The sequence below is a fragment of the Marmota monax genome, unplaced genomic scaffold (genome assembly GCF_021218885.2).
Source record: "Marmota monax isolate L192 unplaced genomic scaffold, Marmota_monax_Labrador192_F-V1.1 WCK01_AAM20220418_F8-fsc00002, whole genome shotgun sequence".
Classification (NCBI taxonomy): domain Eukaryota; kingdom Metazoa; phylum Chordata; class Mammalia; order Rodentia; family Sciuridae; genus Marmota; species Marmota monax.
The window spans coordinates 9,351,126-9,370,795 of record NW_026693571.1 but is presented as its reverse complement, the minus strand read 5'-3'; the positions used below and the strand labels follow the sequence as shown (position 1 = coordinate 9,370,795).

At 35.4% G+C, this 19,670-nt stretch overlaps 1 protein-coding gene across 1 annotated transcript in view; it reads right to left on the bottom strand.

Moving 5' to 3' along the window:
- Col25a1 (collagen type XXV alpha 1 chain) overlaps nt 1-19,670 on the bottom strand; it is a 468,385-nt gene that overhangs the window by 70,377 nt on the left and 378,338 nt on the right. Inside the window, exons 13-17 of the mRNA XM_058583779.1 lie at nt 13,869-13,922; nt 11,899-11,925; nt 9,464-9,508; nt 2,509-2,541; nt 2,104-2,139 (exon numbers count right to left, since the gene is read on the bottom strand). Of these exons, the coding sequence (XP_058439762.1) occupies nt 2,104-2,139; nt 2,509-2,541; nt 9,464-9,508; nt 11,899-11,925; nt 13,869-13,922 (195 nt within the window). The remainder of the gene's footprint in view (nt 1-2,103; nt 2,140-2,508; nt 2,542-9,463; nt 9,509-11,898; nt 11,926-13,868; nt 13,923-19,670) is intronic.

Genomic DNA, 19,670 nt, shown 5'->3' with positions numbered 1-19,670 from the left:
CTCCACTGTTGAAGCTATCAAAGAAAAAAATCCAATGAAATCATTCCTCCATTATGAATATGGAACTAGATGTCACACAGTGGGCTTCCTGCTGGGCTTATGCTGTGTCATGACAATTTGTACTTTTCTGGGAATGCCCTAAATTTAGGGGCATTAGTGCCATTGAACTCACAGTTCTGCAATGTGAGAAAAATGCCATGGAAGATCTCTAGAACTGACCCTGTACTCATTTTAACCTGAGCACCAAGCATGGAAATCTTTACCTTTAAATCAACCTTGGGATAAGCATTGCCAACTGACAATATCAGACACAGAAGTCATATTGGGAAAGTGAGATTGTATCAAAGGGTAGAATTTGGTCATTTCAGGACACATATTAACTAAGAAGGGTTGTAAGATTTTAAATGAATCTACCCTCTTCCAATGTAACCCAAAACTGATTTTTTAATGAAATACAAAGGAAATCCAATGTTTCTATGTGTAAACCTAAAAGCTTCCAGAATTAGTCTAAATTTGATTTCTAATTAATCATGATAAGGCAATGTTTTATTAAGAAACTGAAGATCAATTTGGTTCTTCCACTCTGAAAAAAAGTGAACCCTATACAATATTATAGCAGAGTTTCTTTTGGCTTTTATTTTAGAGACACAAGAATCTTGCAGACATTTCTTTGAGCAAATCACAGATTTGTAGAACAACTGAAACATAGACTTTAATTTGTAAAGACTAAGGGACCTAAAATTAGATCATCTGAGAAGATTAATTGCCTTTTCAAAACAAAGCAGACCATGGATCTCTGACTGTATCACTAACTCCAAATTTTTAAAATGAAGATCAGAAGAATAGGAATTAAACAGTAAAATTTGCAGAGTTCCTTTGGGCTCTTTGGAAAAGCCTCAAATTTACCTGGAACTGGGCCTGATGAATCATTACTCTGAGATTCTTAGTTTCAAAAGAAAAATATGTCTTTAAATTAGAGAAATGTTAAAAGAATATGAGAGACCTTTTCATAAATTACTTCCATCCTAAGTTCTTTTTAAAAATAAAGCTCTCTCGATGACTTTAAGAATGTTTGAGACATAGCAAAACCATGGTTTGCATGCCTTAAAGTTCCAAACTACTATAATGGAATTTATTCTTTCTTTCCGTTTCTACTAATGAAATAAATTATATATTTTTGTTCCTTTTTTTTTTTTTTTTTTGCTACCACATCAGCTACTGATGGACAAAGGCAGAGAAATGATCTTAAGAGATTTTGCTTAATGTGGAATTCACATTTCCTTGTTAGCTACATCCATTTGTTATCTGAAATCCAAGTGCACTGGGCACTGATATCCAGATGCTCAGACGATAAACTGCTAACACTTGTTTCCTGCCTCAGACTCAGAGGAGAATATGAATCTAAACATAGTCACTGTGTGTTCTTTAATGTGTTGCTCAAGTGAAACAACAAATGATAATCCAAGCTATAGTTAGTTACATTGGTGTGGCTAGTGTCTCTAATTAAATTTTAGTTTTTAACAAATTTAGTTTGCTAACACAATAAGAAAGACACAGGTAGAGTTGCATAAAAAATGTCAGAAGGAAAGTACTGGCAATGAACAGAAAAGGAGTATAAATTTTAAAGATCTGTCCAGCACTCTCTATTAAGTCAGTTTAGTAAACACTCATTTCTTCTCATGAAAGAAAGACACATGCAGATTACCTTTAAACATGCAAGATAAGTTGCGGGAGTCCAACCCAACAGATCTTTGTTAGTTTCAGACAGCTGAGTATATGTAGATTTTAGTTCATAAAACATCCTTTTACAAGGACAGATTTGTTTTCACATTTTGCAATGATTAGCATCAAGACTGTTTAAAATGCAAAATGAGGCTTAGCATGTAGCTTAGTGGCAGAGCACTTGCTTAGCATGCAAAAGGCTCACTCTGGGGTCAATTCTCAGCAACACAAAAACAAAATAGAAAAATAAAATAAAATGCACACCAACCAATAACACTCTGTATGCAAAGCATGAATGCTACATCATTTTGCAATAATCATTTTCATGTTATGTAATGAATCATAATTATACAAAGAACACACTGGAGATAGAGATATTACCTTTTGCCCTGGACGACCAGATTCTCCAGGTTCTCCCTGGACAAAGGAAACCAAAGGTGAAAAGAGCAGTCTTACAAGAATATTCTAAAAACTTTAGACCTCTGGGCACTTTCACAGAGATGGCCCAAGCTCCTTCTTGATCATAAGTCTTGACCACAAGTAGACTGATTTAATGTAAATCCACATTTCATAAAACCATTCAGAAAGGGAAAAGAAGTCAAGCCCACTTATTTAAACTTCATTGTATTTCCCACAAATATCCCTGTTGTGTTTGGAAGCTGATTATTGAGGTAAATAGGAACAGAACGATAACCGTCAATGTTGGTAAAAGGGGAGAGAAAGTAGAGGCTTAGAAAATCAAAACTGTGATCCCTGTGGTACAAACACTTGCATGCCTATAGTTACCTTAATTCCTGCAGCAGACGATCCAGGGTCACCCTAAAATGAAACCCATGAGAGGTTATGCCACAAGTTATGGAAAGAGGAAACACTGCACACACCTAGAGGCTGTTATTGACATGGACACTCAAAGGGATTCCATGACCGACAGACCTAACATGCTCCATGAGACTTTATCCCAGTACATCAGCAATTAAGATGGTAATGATGTCTAAGATAAACAATGCACTTCCTACAAACACAGCTTTACCTTGAATGCAAACTATATCAGGATTATATTCCTTGAAGCAAGTACAATGATAGAAATGTGAATCTCTTCCCTTGATACAGTGCTAAAAAAAAAAAAAACATTCTGGAGCAATAAAATTACAATTTAGGGATCTGGAATGTTCTGTTTTCTCTATTTCTGGAGTTTATTAATGTCAGTAGCCATCATTTACAGGGAGCTCTCTGGCCCTTTAGTTATTGGAAAGTCAAGGTTCAGAGGATGAAGTCAAAGGGTTAATGATGTCGAGCTGGAAAAGCCGCGCAGCAGATCAGCAGATCCGTTTGTTTTCCTCATGAAGCTCTGTCGCAGTTGCAACCAGCATGCTTTTCCCAGCTTTACACTTATTTCACTGTAACTCGGTCACTGGGAAGTTACAGGATGATGGATGACTTGTGGGTGATGGGGACACAAGTAAGCTCTGAGACAAAGTCTCGAGACAGAATCTGGTGTTTTAAAAGGCACCGTGTTCCATCCAGACTTTATACAGGGGCCCTACATTTGTTTCTAAACCTGCTGCATTATAAATAAGCAGAGGGGCTCATGGAGAGAAGAGTATGGAGGATAACTGGGGACGAGGTCAGCCAAGGGCCTACATGTTCAAACTCCTTTTAGCCCTCTATTCCATGAACATGCTAGGAGGACAAAGATAAGGAGAAAACTTAGTTGTCTGAGATTGTCAAGAAAAGAGAGAGCCACAGGAGGAAGCACATCTCAGGATGTCCTCAGCTGACTTGTCTGTACAAATGCTCATGCAGCTCTAGGGGTCTGTTTGCTTGTTCTAGATTCCAGAAGCTGCTCATCAATCTCTTTTAGAGATGGAGATAGGCCTCGGGCCTCTGTGCATGGGGTAATTGTCCTCCTCCCTCATTTCCTCGCCCTTCTTTCTATGTGGCACCATCTTTTTCTTCAGATCTGGGCTTAAATGGCTTTGCCTCAAAGAACCCTTCACTGACCAGCCTAGGCAGATCTGACTGTGTAAGGTTACTCTCTGTTCACGTCAGCACAGCTTGCTTTGTAGCTGCCTGCTTATGGTTTTTGTGTATTCAATGTCTATCCTTCCTTTAGACAGTCAGCTGCATATGAGCAGATTCTGTGCTTTTATTCACAGATATCTGGCCATAGGATGTGCTCAATACATAGTTGGGGAAATGATGAACAAATCTTAAAAAGATTTTTTTTTTTTTTAAACAGATCAGCAGTCAAGGATCAAAATGAAAAAAAAAAAAACTTTTAGGAAGGAAAAAAGAAAACTTAGGAAGGAGAAGGAAATAGTAAATTAGCTTGTTGAGGAAAGAATATATATGAGTTTCTTGGACATCTGTAATTGCTATTACCTAAGGAAAATATTAAAATGTGGCTAAACAAAGAAGGCGAAGACTCTGAATCCTGTCTTTCTGTACAATGACACTCCTTTTCTTCCCAAGCATTAACATCCAATTGAGTTCCAAAGGGGAAGCGAAATAAATGTGGCTAATAAAACAAAACTTATTTCTATTTCTACAGAACACAGTCTGAAAGCCATCAACACTAACGAAGCAGGTTTGCAACATTTTGTGTAATAATACCTTTGAATGCATAAAAGCAATTTTGGCTTCACAAAGTTCCTCCTTTCATCTTGTTTTTGCCTTAAAAAACTATAGGCAAATATTATTGGCATGGGCAAATATTATTATTTCCATTTCGTAGGTGAGAATGTTGAAGCAAGTAGACGCAAAGTGAATTTAGGGCTTTCTAAATCTACTGCCACGTTCTTTTTGTTAGAATAAGAAAGGAATTGTTGGCTCATTTCATTTTGACAACAGGGCATAGAGTAAATTTGTAAATAATAGGAAGTTGCTTGTTTTAATTGTAGTTTCTTACCAGTGTTTTAATGAAAGGTGGTGAGATAATCCACTATATGACAATAGAGGCTAGATTTAGTTCTCAAAGAAAGTGGCTGAAGAGAAAAGGGCAACTTTCTGAAGGGCTGGTTTCCTTGAGAAATCTGAGAAGTTTCATTTGATGGACAACTAAAAGTGATATATATTTTTTTCTCTTTTTAAAGATTTAGAACTGTGAAATCTCCCGGAATTTTTATAACTTTTAAGTGGGAAGGCAACTTCTGGAAGACATTCATAAGTTCAACATTTTAAAGGATAATGCTGCAAGTCATGGAAATAATATGTGTTTATAATCCTCCTCTCCCAAAGTGAAAATGAATACGGGATTAAAGTAGAAAAAAACCCTCCAACTATGTCTTTTTTTTGTGGGGGTGGGGTACTGGGGATTGAACTCAGGGGTACTTGACCACTGAACCATATCCTCAGTCCTATTTTGTATTTTATGTAGAGACAGGGTCTCACTGAGTTGCTTAGTGCCTCCCTTTTGCTGAGGCTGGCTTTGAACTTGCGCTCCTCCTGTCTCAGCCTCCCAAGCCCCTGGGATTACAGGTGTGTGCCACTGCCCCCAACTATGTCTTAAGTATACTCCTAGCTTCATAAGTTGACTGATTCACAGAGAGAAATTTCCATAGGATAAGTCACAGATGGGGAAATACTGGGAAGATATCAGATATAAATATGCTTTGTTTGTGATTATTTTCAAATATGCTGAGTAACTAATTGTAATAGTTACAATTAGATGTGCTAATAAAGTATATGTAGATATACAAAATGAATGTGATGATTTATTGATATCATTCATTCACTTATTCCATAGAAACTTAATAGAGCACCAAATATGTATCAGGCATGTTCTGGAATCAGGGATTTAGGGAGCTGAGGAGACAACACAGAACAATGCAGTTACAATCCCTGACCTTGTTATACCATATATATGATTAAAAAATTATTTATTGAAAAATATTTTCTTATTCTTTCTATTTTAAAATCCAGGACAGGAGGGGCTGGAGTTGTAGCTCAGTGGTTGAGCACTTGTCTTGCAAGTAGGAAGCACTGGGTTTTATCCTAGCACCACATAAAAACAAATAAAGGCATTGAGTCCAAACACAACTAAAAAAATTAAAAAGAAAAAAATTCAGGACAGAAAAAAACTACCATGTTAGGAAGATTCCGTTTCACTGTGTACATACAGAAAATGTGATAAGCAAATGCACAATACAGGAACAATTTTATCCATTCAATGAGAATATGAAACAGTTCAAGAGTAAAAAAATACTAAAATTTTTCATTTACTAAAGGAATAAATTCAATATTTATTACCTTCTAACTATATGCTAGGACCTTGGACTGGTGATGGGAATAAAACAGTCTAGCTGTTTTTGTTTTGTTTTTTTCTTTTTCCATGAGCTGTATTAAAAATTGGAAATTTTAGTAAACCACAAAAAGGTTTGTGAAATGAATTCTAAGGAGCTCTGCTGGAACAAAGAGTAGATGACCTAACCAATCCAGAGGCGGATGAAAGGTTGCCCCAGTGAAATGATTTCTAAATTCAGTTTTCACTGTATTGAAGAATGACTAAGATTAGAAAATGAAAAAATGGAGGTGAGGATTTGTGGGGAGGAGGTCAGAGAGCAAATGCTGGCAACAGTGGCAAAGAATAACATGAGCTAAATTAGAAAAAAACAAAACAAAACAAAACCAGAACTGATTGTTGTGGGAATATCCACAGAGATAGGACTTCGGGTGTGATTTCAGGAAGAGACAATAATTTGGTTGGTAGCTCCAAAATGACGTTACTTCTGCAAAGGCTCAGAGGATGCAAATCAAAGATGGGAAGTGAATGTAAAATAATGTGTTCGTAGTAAGAACTGAAGAATGAAGAAACAGATAGTCAGTGCCAAGAAAATGCATGTGGTGATCTTTCCCAGCAGATAAAAGGGTGAAGAATTGTGTGACATGGTCAAACTGTTCACTGGGATGCATAGACATCTACTTTCAAGTGGGTCAAAATAGATAAGAAATCCATTTGTACATTTGGTGTGGGATTAACACTCAAAAGAGTTGAACACAACCACCTTAAACCTTCCCATAGTAACTCCACACATGATTAAAACCAGTCTTTGGCAAGTTGCTCCTAAACCTGGAGTATACCGTAGTTGCTGGCCACAGAGAAAACCCAGCCCAGTGGCTTTTATATTATAATTCCACAACATTTCCAGATGACCAGTCTGGAAAGGCTTAGATTGCTTTACCATCCAAAGGCACTGAGTTGGATCAAAAAGGAAAAAAAAATATCCTATTAAAGTGAATCAGTCAATGATGTAATTTACTACATCAATGGCAGAAAAGGAGCATTTTAAAAAATTTTACATCTCAAACTTGGTAAATGATGAATGAGTTTTACATAGTGAACACAAAGGCCACAAGGAGAGTGTTTCCAACATGCTGGAAACAAATTATATGACAGAAGCAGGAAATGTTTAAAAAACACATCAAAAATTATATTCCAATTACAGCATTCTTGGGATGAATGCTACAGGTCAGATTACATATTATACGTGTTACAGATTCCTATTTACAATCCCCTGTTTAGACCCATTGAAAGTTTATAGAAATGATTTCCGTTCTAACTGAGGCATTTCTTGTACTTAATTTCAGCTGACTAGTAAAACTTTTTTTATATTAAAAAAAAAAGAAAAACGACCAATCTTGTTGATTTCTAGTTCCATGTGGTAAGAAAAGCTAATATTTATTGAAAGTTTATGATGTGTGAGTCAGTATGGTAAATGATTTGCATTAATATATAAAGTAAGAACAGTATTCCTTTGAGATAACTTGGTCTTTTCAAAGAAAAAAGTTGCCACCCTATTGTAAAATTAAATTTCAAAACGTGTGATTAAAGAAACAAATATTGACCTATGTTCCAAAGATGCAGCTTTAAAAATACATCTTCTAAAGCATAAAATCATCTATATAAATCCAAATAGGCAGAGTTCAGACTTGGTATACACTTTTTCACTTGAAGAAATTGCTCTGTGTAGAATATTTCCTTTCTTTCAGGCAGAGGTTGGCAACAGTGGCCAAATCCAGTTGGCCACCTATAAGGCCCTTGAGCCAAGAATAGTTTTTACATTTTTAAATGGGTAAAAAAAAAAAAACACCCAATATTTCATGACACGTGAAAATTATATAAGAATAAAAGTTCTGTGTCCAGGAATAAAGTTTTATTGGAACACAGCCACACTCATTGTTGACATGTTTTCCGTGGCTGTGTTCACGCTACAGCAGAGCTGAAGAGCTTATGACAGAGACCATATGGCCCGAAAAGACTTAAAATATTTATTTTCTGGCCCTTTACTGAAGAAGTTGGCTGACCTCTGCTTTTAAGAAGAACCAAGAAAATTAAACATAACATCACCTAAGTTTATACATTTAGGGTTTCAAATTTTGATTTTGAGAGTAGTCGGCTTCTAACCTTGGTCTCAAATGCATCAAAAAGTTTCATGTCATCTGATGGCATCATGGTACTTAAAATTTGGCAGATCAATAGAATGGGTCTCCATCAGTGGAACTGATGTAGGGTGAATTTGTACTGCAGGGAACATCTGGAAATGTGTGGACATGTGTCTTTGTTGCAACTCAGGGGTGCCACTGGCATCTAGCAGGTAGAAGTCAAGAGTGACTGAACATCAGCCAACTCCTACAATAGAGAATTACCTGGCTCAGAATGTCAATAGTGCAGAGGCCAAGAGACCCTAACCTGTAGTTTCTTGTAGGAAACTAAAAGTCCTCTCTAACCTCTAGACTGTTCCTCAAATACAAACACAATTGTGGTGACATAGATTCAATCCCACTCCATGCCATATTTACATTAATATTTATGAGAAGAAAGATAATTCTTTTTTTTGTTTTATGAATATGTTTTTATGACTGACCATTACCCATCTGTACTATAATAACTTCTAAAGTTGAATGTTTCATTCTCAACTATAAGCCTAAGTAAATAATGCTTTTAATCACCAATTTATTTAGCCTGATTTATGCTAAAAATTCACCTGATTCTATTTTAGATTTGGTTTCTTGAAAGATTTTCTTGATCTTAACATGGTCAAGGTGAAATGAAATATCAAGGTCAGAAACGTTCTGATGTCAGATGTCAAAGGATGAATCCAAGCAAATGCTACAATGATGGAGCAGAAGGAAAAAAGAGGGAGGCAAGAAGACAGACCATGGACCACTGCACTATACCTGCAGATCATGGTTTAAAAGGCAAGGGGAGGAGAGAGACAACAGAGAGACAAAATACACAGATTTAGTGGGTTCCACATCAAGGCAAATTTTCAAGATTGCTTTAAAGGATGTAATCAGGGGATATTCATTTATAATCAAACTTCAAAATTTCATACCAATCATCTGACATGTTCTCTCCTTAAATTGGGACAAACTAAGTCACTTTAGGAACTCTATGTTATAGCCCTGTGTATAAAGGGAGCATTCAGGACAAGTCTTTTTCTTCCTTGAAAGCCACATTACTGGAACTTAGCTATGCATTTTCTAGCATTCTGGATACATTGTTTTGCTTTCAAATTATTTAAATTTGTGGGAAAGATTCAAATTAATCACTTTTTTTTTATAAATCACACATTTAAATGTCTTTTAATCAAATATTTAAATGTCTTCTAATCTTAGAGAACTATCTCTGATCTTATGTTAGGATACTCTGACGCATTGCTCTCAAAACCTCCCATTTTCATACACACGAAATAACAGTTTTGCTCCTACGAATGCCCTTTCATATCTCATAAAACTGTACCTTTTCGCCTGTGTCACCTTTGGGGCCACTTTCTCCGGTATCTCCCTGAGGAGGGGGAAAAAGTGAGACATGTAAGACATATTGGTGCCACAAAACAAAGAGTAGTTTTCATTCAAACACACCATAGAAAGAAATCTGTTGCAAATGTTCTACAGAGGTAATGTACTTTTACCTGACCAGCTGCCTGATTTCAATACAATTAATTTTATTACAATGAAATGGCTGAACAGTTTTAAACTCATAAGATTAACAAGGAAGCAGTAATTTATCTGTCTGCCTTTTAATAGCATATTTGGACATTTAAGCCTCTTGGTCTGCTTCTTTTCTCCTCTGCTTAAAGATCCTCTTTAATGAAGGTTTTTTTTTTTTTTTCCTGACAGTTCTCTTAGTAAGTCATGCTATCCATGTCTTGCCACCTCAGTATTCTTCTCTGTGCCACACCTGCCCCTGGACTCTCAGCCTCTCTTTTCCCTTTTGTTAGTATAAATTCTACCCTCTCTTCAAACCAATCTTAGCTCTCCAGGGCCTCAAAATGCATGACCGGGGCTTTCAAAGCTTGTGGACTGAGCATTTATTTATTTGGCACTACATCATACTCTAGATCTTTTGTGCAAACACAAAAGAGTTGCACTTGTGAAATGAAAGTTTACATATTTTATTAGAAAACTATTTTTATAAATCCTAATAAAATGAGTTTGAGGAGTTTATGCTTTGATATTTTTAAGTCTTCTTATGCTTATTTCCTGGTATCTCCTTTCTACCCACAATGCAATGCCACTGGGGGAAAAAGAATTCATTTATGCTGTACGCTTTGCCTCCTTAAATTCTGAATTCTTGAATCTAAGCTTTACAGCATAGCATGTTCAAGGGGAAATGTCATGGATTTGGAGCTAGGACGAGAGTGTCCAGCTCTGGCATTACTGGGCGGATGAAATTCTCTTAGCATCCAGAGTCTCTTGTGTAATGTGAGGATAAGAACACTTTGTGCAACTTTAATAAATAAGTGACATCCTGTGTGTAGAGCAACTAGGGCATATCTGGTATATTCCAGGCCATTAGTGAGAGCTGCTATGATAACAATGCACAATTGTTCATGTGTTCCACAGGGTGGAATGCACTGCTCTCCAGCTTTGTAAGAGATTCACCTTTCCATCATTTAAGGAGTTCCTCAAAATAAGAGGATAGTTTCTTGGGGCAGAGGAAGTAGAAGAGGGAGATTCCATTTTTTCCCTCCATATTTTCTTTTATTGTTTTAAATAAGCATGAAATTTACGGTGATACTCTACAGTGGACTGTTCGAGATGGTGACACCATCTGATGAGACTCCAGAAGGATGCTGCCATTATTCCCTCTCCCTCCTGAATTTCAACACAAAACAATCACCTGATGACTAATTAATTTTAAGTTAATTACCATGAACTATTTGATGCCAAATAAATGTAATCTATTATGAGGGGACTTTGACAGGCAGTTTATTTGTATGTTTTTTAAAAAATTGTAGAAAATCCTTTTATTAAAAAACAAACCTAATTAGGTTTGAGTGGTTATTAAGATAAGGGTGTGACTGAGCTGTCCTTTCATGAAATTGCTTTTACACACCTCTATTTTGTTGTTCTTCCATTTAAATATGTTTTTCCCTTTTTTCTTTACAATGCTTAAACATACAGTTGCATTAAAGAGTGTGTGTGTGTGTGTGTGTATTTTATCTTTAGATGAATTTCTTTTGAGCTTAGGGGTTACAATATTAACTTATCAGAAATATCCTAACACTTAGGAAGAGTATAATGTAAAGTGATGGTTGTTTCCCACTCAGCACATTCTCAAGCACTATTAAATAGCATGAGAACCAGGAAAATAAGCACCACCATATTCACTGAGAGTCGAAGTCATCAGGGTGGGCCCAAAGGTAGTAAGGAAAGGAGTCTAACAGAAATTGAACATGCAGCAACCTGCTTCTCCTTTTGTTTCTCTTTCTGGTTTTATGAGAATTCTTTGTGGGGCAACTTTCAGATAATTGTTGCAGGTAAACCATCTGTATCCCTTTAACCTCATACCCAAGAAGCCGTAGAGAGAGATGTAGATGCTTAGAAGAGTACTGGCCTGGCATTAGCAAGTGAGCATAAGAGTGATTTTGTACGCCTAGGGAGTTATGAAAGCCATTTAAAGTCTGTCATAGGAGTTTCAATTTGCTCCCCTTTTCTCCATTTCTTTAAATATTTTACTCAAATTTTGCTGTACACAAGAATTACTCTATTTTCTTCTTTCCCCAATTAACAGTTTAAAAATAGACAAATGAATTTAGTTATTAACTGTCCCCCACCCCCGTCTATCATATCTGTCTGTATGTCCATCCATCCATCATCTCTCCATCCATTCATCCAGTTCAGCTGGGTACTTCTTGGGAGGAAAAAAGTTAAATACAGGTAGAATCATACCTTTTCTCCTTGTTCTCCAGGTTCTCCCTGAGCAAAAGAACAAAGATTGAGTAACATTAAATGACAAAACACCTAATTAAATAACATTGAACAAACCAGATATTGAACACATTAGGTGAATTATGTATGGTACTTTCTTTTTTGTTATATATAGTTTCTATAGGAAAAAAAAAAGGTATGATGAGTTTCCTGCAGAACTGGGTATGGATATCAATACCATATGTACTCTTAATTCTTGGCTTTTACAGAAATAAAGACATGTGCAGTGTTTCAAGATGATCCAGGCACAGGCTGGGCCACTGAGGAGCAGAAGAGGGTGACAGTTCAGTATCTGGAGAGACTTCTTAATCTGCTGCTTTTTATTCTGTCCAAACTCTAGCATGTCCTTCCACAAAACCCTTCACACAAAGCATCTCCGGGTGTGAGGATTATTCCAGGGACTGGAGTTTCAGTGTGGTTCACCAATCTGTCTTTTCCTAACAGGATCATAAACCTGAGATCCTGAACTCAGACCCCTTCACAGTGTCACATACTCCCTCTAACTGTTGATAACTAGCATTTTCTAGTTGAGGGATATTTTAGGAGGTACGAATTCTTTCAAGGAAGACATTATAAAGGGGCAGAATTTCAGTGAGTTTTGAAGAGATATCCTTAATTGAAATGATGACCCCAAAGACACGAAAACTACAATGCTCTGAAAAGAATTTCATTTTCACTTTACCCAAGGACAGGAGATGGAGTGGGAAAGTTCTAAAGTCCATCATACACATTATGATAATATTTCCAGCTGAAAAGATTGAGGGTTGCCATGAGATGAGACTGCTTTTTAAAAAATGGTATAAGGCAATTATTGTGAGGTTTTTTGTTTTTTGTTTTTTAAATGAAAATATAACCTACTCTAGAAGTCAGTTTGAAGGCAAGACCCTTTTCATTCTCCGGAACTCAACCTGAGCCTTTGGCTCTCTGAATCTCTGGCCACCTTCACTTTGAAACATCCGTCCTGATGTCGGGTCGCTAGGCAACACAAGAATAGCACTGTGAATATGCATTAAGCATTAACTCCCATCATTTGGCTTTTTAACATGGAGCAAGAGAGGGAAGAAGACAGGAAAACGACTATAGTCCCAGAAGGCACATTTTCTTCCCTCCCCTGCAGGACAAAGGACAGGTCTATAAATTTTAGATCTGTCTGAGGCGCCTGTCAATAGCAATGTGATCTGTAAAATCAGCTGACAGGCATCTGTGGGTAGGGATACGCACCAGCACAGCTGATGGGATTAGGCATTAGTTTTGTACTTCAAGGGATGTTCACTCATCAAAGGATTTGGGATTTGTCTGCCTGTTTGGTTTAAACTAAATTGTCACCAATCTTTTTATATTTAACAGATTCATTTGTTCTTTAAGAAACAAAGAAAACATGTGATCCAAAAAAAATCTTCGTTACATTTTTTCCCTATTTAGTAATTCAGAGCTACATTCATTTTTAAATTTTTACATGCCACATCTTTATTCTGCTCTTCATCTGATTAACTGGTTGTGTTGAGGAGAAGCTGAAGGTGGCCGATCTTGAGGAAAAGCCACAGTGGCATAGCAAACATCATCTTTAGGAAGGTTTGTAAATATGTATATGTTAGGCAGTATGTAGGGGACTTATGTTTTTATATGCTCATGAAATGGTAAAATGACAATAGTCATATTGAAATAGGGGTTTTCTTATGTTAATTATCCCAGAATTAAGATTTTAGACAATCATATCCTATTTGTTTTTCTGCCTTTTTAACTTAACAGTAATAAAAATCACAAATATAATTTATTCATTAGTCACAAAGTTCTATACTGTAGCATATTATACTATTGACAAAAAAATTCCACCCGAGTGCCATCAGAAGGATATAAAAAAAATTGTGATAGCTACAATCTGATGGAAATCCATGAGTTGAATGATTCTTTTTGGCTTTATTTGTACTAACCTTTGGCCCCGGGATTCCATTCTGTCCTACTGCTCCAGGCAACCCAGGCTCACCCTCAAAATGAAAAACAGATATCACTAAGTAAAACATACAAAATCAGCACATCAGGTAGCTAGAGGAGGTAACCATTCAATAATGCTGTAGAAAAAGAGAAAAATGACTGTTACTGTAATCACAAGTTAGCTTATACAATCCAAAATTCTATGTGATAGAGAGCAAGGTATATAACAGGATTAATTTATTTATTTTTTATTTTATAATTATTATATAATATAATAATTGTATTATTTTTATCAGTAAGAAAGATGAAGGGACTGACCCATGGAGTTAATATCTAGCAATGGTACTAGGTATAGCATATACATCATATAAGTACTGGTTGAATGAATAAAAGATCCTTGAAAATATAAGACACTTAAGATGGAGAACTTTTAAGAGATTAGCTCAGAAAAATAAAGATTAAATCATAATATTTTCATATTAGATTTAATCAAATGAACATTTGTAAATCTAAATCTTGAAGAAGACACATCTTTGAATACCCACTTAATGTATTTAGACACATTTGATAAAAAAGTTAAAAGTAAAAATGGCTTTGATTTCTTTTTTCCAATATCATTGTAAAAATAATTAGAATAACATATTTGGACTTAAGGGCTCTCATTCTCATATTGAAAGGGAGACTTTTGGCGGGGGGTGGGGTGGGAGGGAGATGATGGCTATTAATCTAGAAAAATTATCCATCTAAGAAAGGTGATGATGTCTACTAGTCTTTCTGGATTTGCAACCAGCAATGATTTTCCAAAGAAGAGAAAAGAGAGTCCCATAAAGTACCCAGAATCAAAAGAAACCCACCGACCTTGTGCATTTCTGCTGCTAGTTGGTTCCAACTTAGATCCATGAGAATCTCATTTTAAAACACCTGCAAAGCCCTTTCCTGTGTGCTCCAACTAGTGGACAACTTCCTTCCACTGAGGGTGATAAAGTTGTTTTTTAGTTGATTTTTTTTTAACAGATTGATTTTTAGAGCAGTTTTAGGTTTAAGTTACAGAGTTAAGTGATTTTAAAGAACACTTTCTAAGTCATCTAAAGGGTAGGAATTGGGAGATTTTTATATTTGTGTTCTCAGCCTCAAAAATATGTACATTAATAATGAAGTAACATTTTTTTAATGTGCCAAGATCTTTACATTCATTAATTCAATTAGTTCTCAGAAGCTTCTATGTAGTACTATTGTTGTCTATTTTATACGTGAAGAAACTAAGGAATAAAAAAGTAATTTGTCCAGATTTACATAAATATAATCAGGATTTGAATTCATGATCTGGCTTAAAAGGTGGGACTTTTAACACTGATGAATGAATGTATCTAGAAACTGAGAGAGAGAGGATAATGAATATTTCTGTCTTCATTGTATTTGGTTTATATGTCCCATTTACAAATGACTTTCCAGAATGTACAGAAACCTAAATTAAATATAATTTACCTAAAGATAATTCATGCATTCCTACCAGATTAATCTAAGCCATGTGAAGCTTGTGGTCTCTTTCTAGAAGAGTGAAAAATATCTTACTATTGTGCTGGATTATTATAATTGCTGAGGTCTTAACCTTCTGGAAGAAATTCGACTTCCTGTCTAAAATCACACTGTGATGGCAACTCTTGCACTTTCCTTGGTAAAATGACAAAATTGTTGACTTAGAATAATGATGGCCATTATGGGAAAATTTTGATATGCCATTTGTATGTAACAAAAGGATAAGAACTTGGAAACAGAATACACCCTGAAAGAGGACTATCATTTACTGTGGAACTAGAAAAAGAGCTATTGAGTCTGCTTTCTTCAAAGAATCCACAACAGGATGCACTAATATCATAACTCATGGTTTAATGCAAATAAGAGATGCTGCCAGGGAACAATGAAAACTTTGTTTAGACTTTCAAAGAATAACCATGGTAGCCAGAGTTACTTTAAAAAAAAAAAGGGTTAAGCCCCTTGGAACCAGACAAAATTCATGCTGAGATTTCAAGCAAGGAAGAGAAATGTTGCTTAAGTATCTGCCTAACATTCTCCTTAATATATGAACATCAAGGGACTAAAATTTGATCCCCTTTTCTCTTTGATTTTACATATTTCTAAAATAACCTTTAACCTAAGATGAAATTAAAAAATTGCACCAATAATCTCATCACCTTTATGACTATTTTCATTTTGTCCTGTTTCCGTAGTCTTTTTTTTAAACTTACATATTTCCAAGCAATTGAAAGTATATTACATAGTTTAATGTTCTGATTTTTGTTCATAACACATGTGTTTTCACATGATATTCACTATTGTCTTGTGAACAGGTTGATTATCCTCTATCAAAGCCAAGTGTGATCATTTGTTTAATTGGTCCCACATTGTTGAATACTCAGGTTGAATATTCTATCCAAATTTTTATTGTCAAACTAAAGTAAATACCTTTGTAAACATGCTCATATTTTTCTGTCAAATTTTTAATTATGATAAATGCCCTGGATTTATGTTTTAGTCACTGGAAACATTATGGCCCTAACTGCATGTTTCTAAATTGCTTTCTAAGAGCATTCTGAGTTTTATTTGCTTTGATAGGCATCTATTCTGTATTAGTTTTTCATAGCTTCATCAACATTGGATATTACAATTTTAATTCTCTTTGTGGCTGCTTAATAAGCCTAAATAAGAGCACACTGCTGTTCAATTTGACATTTCTTTTTCACTTTCAAGTTAAATATTTTCTCATGAGTTTATGATATAAATAGATTCATAGGACTTTAAGTCTGGATACTGAAGAAAACTGTTACTTGAATGAATCAAAGGGAGATGATAAGAAGAAAAAATGACTCATAGCATTTTACCTTTAATAAATAGTATCAAGAAAAATACATCCCAAGTCAGATGAGGGTGCCTTGGAGCATTCTATGTCTCCTAGGGAGTGTGAAAGGAATGTTCAAGCTGAAGTGCTGTTCAACTCTGAGAACCAAAATTAAAAAGTTTTATGCTGCACAGTTTACTCATTAATAAAATGAAAATATCACTGATAAAATGGGAGAAAATATTCCAAATCATACATTTGATAAGGACTTATATCTAGAATATATACAAAGATCTCTTAAAAGTCAGTAATAAAAATGTACCTTAATTTGTTCCATTTCAAGTACTCTTTATTTCTTTGCATCAATCTAGGATTTTGTCTGATACCACATTTCTTCTTAACTGAAGAATTTCTTATAACTTACAGAGTATTTCATATTTTTGTGTTTGAGAACATGTTGATTGAGCCTTCATTTTTAAACGTATTTTTTCTAACTTTAAAGATTCTGTGTTTAAAATGTTTTATTTTATTTTATTTAGACACTTTAAAATTGTCACTCATTGTCTTCTGGTTTGCATGGTTTCTGACAAGAAGTCTACTGTAATTCTTACTTTTCCTCTTTTAGGTAATGTCTTTTTTTTTTCCCCCCTTAGGATGTCTCAAGATTTTTTCTTTGTGTTTTATTATCAGCAGGTTCAACATTAATTCCATCTAAATTCCACCTGGCTTCTTTCAATAAATTGACAAGCTGATCAAAAATTTCATATGTAAATTTAAGAAATCCACAGTAGCTAAAACAACTTGCCTAGATTTTAAACCTAGGTGGGTGTTTGGGGCAGGGGGACATTATTCACTTTTTGTTTGAGTATTTTTATTGCTTGGCATTCTCAGCTTCTTTCATCTGTGGTTTAGTATATGTCATTAAATTTTGAAAGTTCTAAGCCATTATTTTGTCAAATATTTCTTCTGTCTCTATGTCTGTTTTCCCTCTGATGTTTCAATTGTGCATAGGGGAATGACTCTAGCTTCCTACATCCCATATGGAAATCAGAAATTCCTCAGGGAGAAAAAAACAAACATGGTATTGAACATTTACATACTAGGAAAAGCCTTACAGAATTTTCTCATCTACTTCTTAAGCTTACAGCAATGTCCCTTTGTTCCTGGGCACTTCCATTAAACAAATGCTCAATTAAAAAAAAGGGTCAGAATTTGATTTAATCATAAAAAAAACCCAAAGCTAAGCTATACGATCCTGAAAGGCATGAATTCATTCACCTAAGAGCTAGAGAAAATCCACTGTATGTGCTTCAGTGGTCTGAGAATTTCATGGGCTATAAAAGATGAGACATGACAGGTGCCTATACTCAAAGCTCATTTTTGAGTGAGAAAAAAAGACATATACATAATAACTGAAGGAGACATCTAATTGAGTTTGTGGTTATTTTGTTCTTGTTTTTTTTTCTTTTTTTGAGCAAAGTTTTCTTACAGCTCATGAAGAGGCATAATAAATAGAAATCAAAGCATAATCTTAATGAGGAATGAACTATGTCCTGTAGTGTATTAATTTGTTCCAATATATGAAGACAAAATTATCATGAGTCCCCTTCAAATAAAGTTTTAATAATATTATACAATTATATAATAGTAAAACATGTCATATAACAGAAACATACACATATCAGAAAGGTACAAAAACAGGAACTAGGCTGTGTGTGTGTGTGTGTGTACAAGTGTGTGTAGCTAGTCTCATGTTTATTGGACAACCTATCCATCTACTTCTGAATGCCTTCCACATTTATAAACACAGAGGACATTTAATCGATGGTAACAAAGCAGGTAACATCTTAACCACAGGTAGATTGATGGGGTTTTCTCTAGCATACTTTATATTTTAAGGCCACTCCCAGTATATTACTCCCAAATGACCTTTTCCATATTTAAGCTAAAAGTAAGTTGGAGTGACTTTTAAGAAAGATAGTTGGCTGTTTTTATTTTATATACATATATGTACACCAAATACTCTTTTAGAACTCTAACAAAACATAAAACATCGCTTAAGGCTTTTGCAATTATTTCAGGTACTGCTACTCAAGGTCGACTTGAAAGAGCACTTAATGACAGAAAGGAATGTGGTTTTCTCACACAGACTGAGTGCTAAAGGGAAACAAGTCATTCAGCAGTAATATCACTCACCATCACTTCAATCACAATAGCTTTCCATTCTGTCGTTGGGAATTTAAAATGAATTGAGCTTTACATTTTTAGCATAATGTAATTTAAAAATAGAATTATTTCTTTTCAGCAGTGCATTTTCAGAAAAAAAAATCATCCAAACAGAAGACGAAAATAACTTCATGTAGCACGGGCTTGGCACTAGATGGAAAGGGTGACACAGAACACAATGTGGCATCAGAGGTTAGGTTGCTCTACCCCTGGAGCTGGTGATTGGGGGGTGAGTATGTAGAATAAAATAAAGACTAAAAATAGGCAGTGTTGGTCACTGATACCTCCCTGAAACTCTGGGTGCACTGGGCCTTTCTTCCTGACAGTGACTCAGCACACAGAAGGGTCTCCCTGGCTTCACCAGTGAGCAAGACCAGCCTACAGCCATTTTTCTTCTGCAGCAGCCATCGGAGAGGAAGGGACATGTTTTATAGGTTTCAGAGCCTCAGAGCCTTTGGCAACAATTAGATAAATAACAACCAGTACAGGATTGTTCTTTGAATGCAATGAGGCACCAACCAGCAACATCCAGAAATATTTTTCAGGGCAGAGTCAGGAAAATGGTGTCCAGCTCTCCATTCATATTTATCCACATTCTCTCTCTCTTCTTATAACTATACACACACTATATATATTTTATTTGAGTTTAGTTTTCCATTCTAGTTCTCTAATGGCAGATGGGTGCAAACATGAACTTGGGTGAAGATAGGAGGTATAAAGTGGTCAAAATACTTAGCCT